We start from the raw sequence: 5,723 nt of genomic DNA, 5'->3' as shown, positions 1-5,723 counted from the left end.
CTCTCTCTCTCTCTCTCTCTCTCTCTCTCTCTCTCTCTCTCTCCAGTTAAGCTCTACCTGGATCCTGGATCCTGTTGCTCTTCAAAGAGGCTGGTCTTACTTCCACCCTAGGGTGTTGCCACAGATATTCAGTTGTTACCAGTTTTTATAGCTTTTTGCTCAAATGCCACCTTTCAGAGAGTCTGGTGGGAAAGCGTTTGCCTAGCATACAAGAGGCCCTGGATTCTATCCCCAATGCTGGAAGAAGAAAAAAGAAGAAGAAAAAAGAAGAAGAAAGAAGAAGAAGAAAAAAGAAGAGGAAGAAGGAGGATGAGGAGGAGGAGGAGGAGGGGGAGGAGGAAGAGGAGGAGGAAGAGAATGAAAGAGGAAAAGAAAGAAAGAAAGAAAGTAAAGTCACCTCCCTTGTGGTTGACCAGATAGCCGTTTCCTGACAACTGTGTAAAGGCCTGCTCTTCTGTTTGTACCTAGCACTGAGCTCTCCCTACCTTGCCTTTTCTCTGGTACTTTTTTTTTTCAACCATATCACATCACAATCACCTTATTTGTCTGAGTATCCCTGGAATGAGCTCTGTGAAGGCAGGGTTTCTCTATGTATTTTGTCCCCCACAATTTCTCGACCATCACTAAATATTGAATTAATTATTTTTGAAATAAGTTTCCATTACATAGCTCACTTTGTGGCCCAAGTTGGTCCGGAAGTCATAGCAATCCTCTTGCCTCAGTCTCCCGAATGTTAGGATCACAAGGATTCCCTATCACACTGGGCTTATTGAAAGCTTTGATGAGTTCTCATCTGACCTAAAGACCTGCTTCTTCAAAAGTCTTGGGAAATTCGCCTGGTTGCAGGAAAACTTGAATGTGCATAAAAGATCTGAGGGGGTGGCACCTTCATGCTTCCATGGTCTCTCACTTTGTTATTCTTTTCTCCCAGCTTAACACCAAAACACCTCCAGCAACCAACCAGGCATCTGACCCTGAGGAAAAAGGTGAGTGAGGTTGGGCTAGGCTGTTAGTAGAGCTAAGGAAGGTAGAAACCTGATCCAAGAGTTGTAACTCTAGAAGATGCTGACGTGGATGTCAAAGAATGGGGTGAGGGCAAGTAAAACAAGTGATTACTATAGCGCTAGTCTCTGGCTACTTTTTCCTAAGAAGCAATCTTATTACCATTTTCCTCTTGGTTTTAGCAAGTAAAGTCTGGAATGGTTGGGAAATGCATGTAGCATGTAAAATGATGGGGGGGGGGGCAGCAAGATGGCTCAGTGGGAAAAGACTCTTATTTGCCAAGCCTGATGACCTCAGCTCAGTCATGTAGGGGACCCACATGCTGGAAGGCGAGAAGTGACATTCACAAGTTGACTGTCCTCTGGCCTTCACACATGGGGCACGCACGCACGCATGCCAAAATAGTAATCATTTTAAAAAGTAAATTAGGGTTTGTTTTTTTGTTGTTGGTGTGGTGGTGGTGGTTTTTTTGGACACAGGGTTTCTCTGTGTAGCCCTGGCAGAAAATAGCCTGTCTTTTTTTTTTTAAGGTTTATTTATTACTATATGTAAGTACACTGTAGCTGTCTTCAGACACCCCAGAAGAGGAAGTCTGATCTCATTGCAGATGGTTGTGAGCCACCATGTGGTTGCTGGGATTTTTTTTTTTTTTTTTTTTTTTACAGTGTAGGCCGGCCAGCTCAGTACTGCCCCTCCAAGGCAGTGGAGAGGACACTCTTTGCCTGGTTAGCCCTTTACTGTCGGAGGCCTTAACCAATGGAAGGCAGCATGGTGTGGAACTGCTCCGCCTTCTCAGTCCTCCATGGATGCTGGGATTTGAACTCAGGACCTTCAGGAGAACAGTTGGTGCTCTTACCCACTGAGCCATCTCTCCAGAGCCCCTTTAACTGGAATTATAGGTGGTTGTGAGCCCCTGGATGTGTAACCTGGGCCCTCTGCAAGAGCACCAAGGACTCTTAACCACCGAGCCATTTCTCCAGCTCAACACAACAATTAGTGAGTCCCAGGTTAGCCAAGGCTACATAGACCCTGTCTCAAAGCAAAACGAAACAAAACCCCCAAAACCTGCCCGTGCAAAAATAAATATAAATAAGTAAATAAGGCAGCTTAATATATTAGTGCATGCTGAGTAGATTCCTCCCAAGGAAAGAAAACTGGGGCTGGTAGAGAGAGGTAAAGAAAATCTTCCTTCAGCGTCCAGACGGAGGTCAGAAGAGCCAGAGGTGGCGGAAGGTTCAGGGCCTACAGGCCGGGAAATGAAAACTGAGAAATGTTTATGAAGGAAAGCAAAACAGAGACGGTCAATTGAAGGCCAGAAGCATGCTTTGGGATTTGAACTGTAGGATTTGGGAGTCAGTGCCGACTAAAGGTATTTGTCACTTGACCCAAGGACAGCAAGACTTCTTGAGGCTGCTATGCAGATTACAAGCCTAGCACCCTAACTTTTAGAATCATTTGTCATCTGTAGTCCCTGAGAAGATGGGGGTGGGGTGGGGTGAGGGGACCTCAAGTTGTCTACTTGAAAGTGGACTGTGAGCGCCGTGTTTGAGGTCTGGAGGGAAGCGCTGGAATCGCTTGGCTTGATTCGTCCATCTGTCTCCAACTGTCTACAGGGAAACCTGGCAGCATTAAGAAGGCCGAGGAGGAGGAAGAAATCGACATTGACCTGACAGCGCCAGAGACAGAGAAGGCTGCCCTTGCAATCCAGGGCAAGTTCCGTCGATTCCAGAAGAGGAAAAAGGATTCCACCTCCTGAATGGCCAGGCCTCCCCTTAACCCTCTATCTACTTCCTCTCTCCCCTCCACAGCTCTGACTCTCACGCGCCTCTCGTCCCTTCATCCCTCTATCCTCTCCCCGAGGCAAGCTTAACCTTTTTTATATTCTTGTCTCAGGCTCTCTTAAGCCATCACAGTCGTAGAGGCCCAAGGATGCGTAGGATGCGTAGTCGCTAGGCTAAGGGTGGATCAGTCCGTTTAGGAGAATAAAGGGTTTCGAGGTTTGTTTCTCCTCTTCTTTGTCTAGTGCTAAGGGCAGGAGGGGAAAGCCCCCAGAGTGCAGAGCCTCGAGGTGGGGCACGTGTAGGCTTCTGCCAGTCGCACCAGTCACCCTTCAGGTAACATTTTCAGCTCCATCTGCACAACCCCACCCATCTCCCGTGATTCAGCCACCGTGCAGCAGAACTCTCTCCCGGGCAGACCTAAACAAGGAGCTTGCAACATGTGGGGGTGCATGCCTTTAGTCCCAGAACTTGGAAGGCAGAGGCAGGTGGATCTTTTGAATGTTCAAGCCAGCCTGGGTGACATTAGTGAGTCCCAGGTTAGCCAAGGCTACATAGACCCTGTCTCAAAACAAAACGAAACAAAACCCCCAAAACCTGCCCGTGCAAAAATAAATATAAATAAGTAAATAAGGCAGCTTAATATATTAGTGCATGCTGAGTAGATTCCTCCCAAGGAAAGAAAACTGGGGCTGGTAGAGAGAAGTAAAGAAAATCTTCCTTCACCGTCCAGACGGAGGTCAGAAGAGCCAGAGGTGGTGAAGGTTCAGGGCCTACAGGCCGGGAAATGAAAACTGAGAAACGTTTACGAAGGAAAGCAAAACAGAGACGGTCAGAATGTCCGAAGCTACACTCTATTGTTAACTAAATACTCCAGGAGGGGCTCTCTGGCCTTTGCTAACCTGCCTACCTCTTTACCCGCCCCCATCTCTAGTTATCCCCAGAGCCATGTGAACCAAGTGACACCCCCTGTAGTTCTCAGCCACCCCACTGTGGAGTCAGGGCAGACAGCGCCACTGTATGTGACTTTAGCATGTTTAATAATTATGACAATAAAAAAGCCCTCAAATGGGGGCATTGAACCTCTACTAGTGGTTTGTGTGGGTACTTCTACTCGTGGCGTGTGTGTGTGTGTGCACGGGCTGAACATGAATGTAAACCTAAACTGGCCCAGAGAGGGGGGTAGAGAAACCGCATGGATTGCACGGTGGCACAGGAAACTAGTACAGCCCGAGTACATTCCAGCTGAAGCTAAGCCTGCCTGCCTCCTGCCCTTGCCCTCACCTTGATGCATCGCCCACACTGTGTCTCTCTGCCTGCTGTCACCACCCCCAGGGTACACCTGCAAGAGTGACATCTTCCTGCTCTCCTGCCAGCTATGAGCACACTTGGTACATATCTCTGAAAACAAACCTATTCTCTTTTGCTTCTTATCCCCAAATGACCTATTCTACATTTCCCTCCTACTTGGTCTTCCTCCCAGACTCTTCCCTCCCCTCCTAGCGTTTATAAAATTAAGAGATGGAGACGACGACGCTGGACACTGCTGAGTGCCACTATCACACTGAAGGTTTTAATGAGAAATCAAATAAAAATAATGTTTTTCAAGTGAGCTAACGTTGCTCAGAAATGGTCTCTATACATTAGAATGACTGAAAATTGAGCAAAAAAAAAATCATTTATACTTGCCTTGTTCCTTTTTACTTTTCTATGGAGAGTGGTTGGTGAGACATTTTCACTACACTTAACCAGGCATGGTGGTCCACACCTTTTTTTTAAAAAAAAATATTTATTTATTTACTTATCATATGTAAGTACACTGTAGCTGTCTTCAGACACCCCAGAAGAGGGCATCAGATCTCATTACAGATGGTTGTGAGCCACCATGTGGTTGCTGGGATTTGAACTCAGGACCTTCGGAAGAGCCGTCAGTGTACTTAACCGCTGAGCCATCTCTCCAGCCCCGGTGGTCCACGCCTTTAATCCCAGCACTCAGGAGGCAGAGGCAAGCAGATCTCTTGAGATCGAGGCTAGTGTGGTCTACAGAGCAAGTTCCAGGACAGCCAGGCCTACATAGAGAAACCCTGTCTTGAGAAAAACAATTAAAAATCAAAACAAAACAGATGATTTTACTATGTAGTCCAGGCTAACCTAAAACTTGTTATATAGCCCAGGCTATCTTTGAACTCACAAGCACCATGCTCATGCTTAGTATCCACAGAGGCCGGAAGATAGCCCTGGATGCCTGGAACTGGAGTTACAAGTGATTAAACTCTGCCACTTGGTTAAAAGTGGGTGCTGGGGACTAAATTCATATCCTCTGCAAGAGGACCATCTCGCCAGCCCCCAAAGTTTATCTTTTCAACAATTCTCAATTCCCATTCTCTCTTTTCCCAGCCTCTGTAAACTGTTATTCTACTGATGTTGCTATAGTTTTCTTTCTTTCTTTCTTTTTAAAAGACAAGATCTTACCATGCAGCATCCTGAAAAATCAAGATTCTCCCCTGAGGGCTGAGATGATAGGAGTCTACTGCCATGTCTAACTCCCTTCCTTTATTCAGTCTAAGAATATAGAAATCAAAACCATTCATCAGCCACAAGTAAGAAACAAGCGGCAGTAACTCTGAAGGCAGGCTAAGCTCCAGAGTATGTATGTTCATGCCTAGCAAGCCCATGACGACGGGATATTAATAGGCTTGAATAGTGATTTACAGGCAGGTCCTCTGCTAAAGGAAGTCCTCCTTCCTGATGCCAGAGAAAAGGAGGAAGTTTCATTCTTTGTGTTTGGAATCTGATAGGAGTGCAATATAATAGTGATGCTAGCCTTTTATCTTAGCCTCACAGGCAAATTAAAAAAAAAAAATGCTTATTGCTATACCTGGAATGTGTCCAGTATGTCCTGATAAAATAAGAGTCCTCCCTGAGGTAGAGAAACTGGTGCAC

The 5,723-nt window shown here is 46.2% G+C and overlaps 1 protein-coding gene and 1 non-coding gene across 2 annotated transcripts in view; one reads left to right on the top strand and one right to left on the bottom strand.

The window, feature by feature from the left end:
* The window catches only part of Pcp4l1 (Purkinje cell protein 4 like 1), a 23,908-nt gene extending 20,040 nt beyond the window's left edge, over window positions 1–3,868 (top strand). Inside the window, exons 2-3 of the mRNA XM_031389184.1 lie at window positions 932–986; window positions 2,616–3,868. Coding sequence (XP_031245044.1) covers window positions 932–986; window positions 2,616–2,758 — 198 coding nt within the window. The 3' untranslated portion in view covers window positions 2,759–3,868. The remainder of the gene's footprint in view (window positions 1–931; window positions 987–2,615) is intronic.
* LOC116072350 lies at window positions 1,668–1,805 on the bottom strand. Its single transcript, XR_004111406.1, has one exon. It is a non-coding gene; the product is annotated as a small nucleolar RNA SNORA47 (small nucleolar RNA).
* Window positions 3,869–5,723: the final 1,855 nt, after the last annotated feature.

Source organism: Mastomys coucha, unplaced genomic scaffold (assembly GCF_008632895.1).
Source record: "Mastomys coucha isolate ucsf_1 unplaced genomic scaffold, UCSF_Mcou_1 pScaffold1, whole genome shotgun sequence".
NCBI lineage: Eukaryota > Metazoa > Chordata > Mammalia > Rodentia > Muridae > Mastomys > Mastomys coucha.
This window is presented reverse-complemented; position numbering and strand designations above follow the sequence as displayed.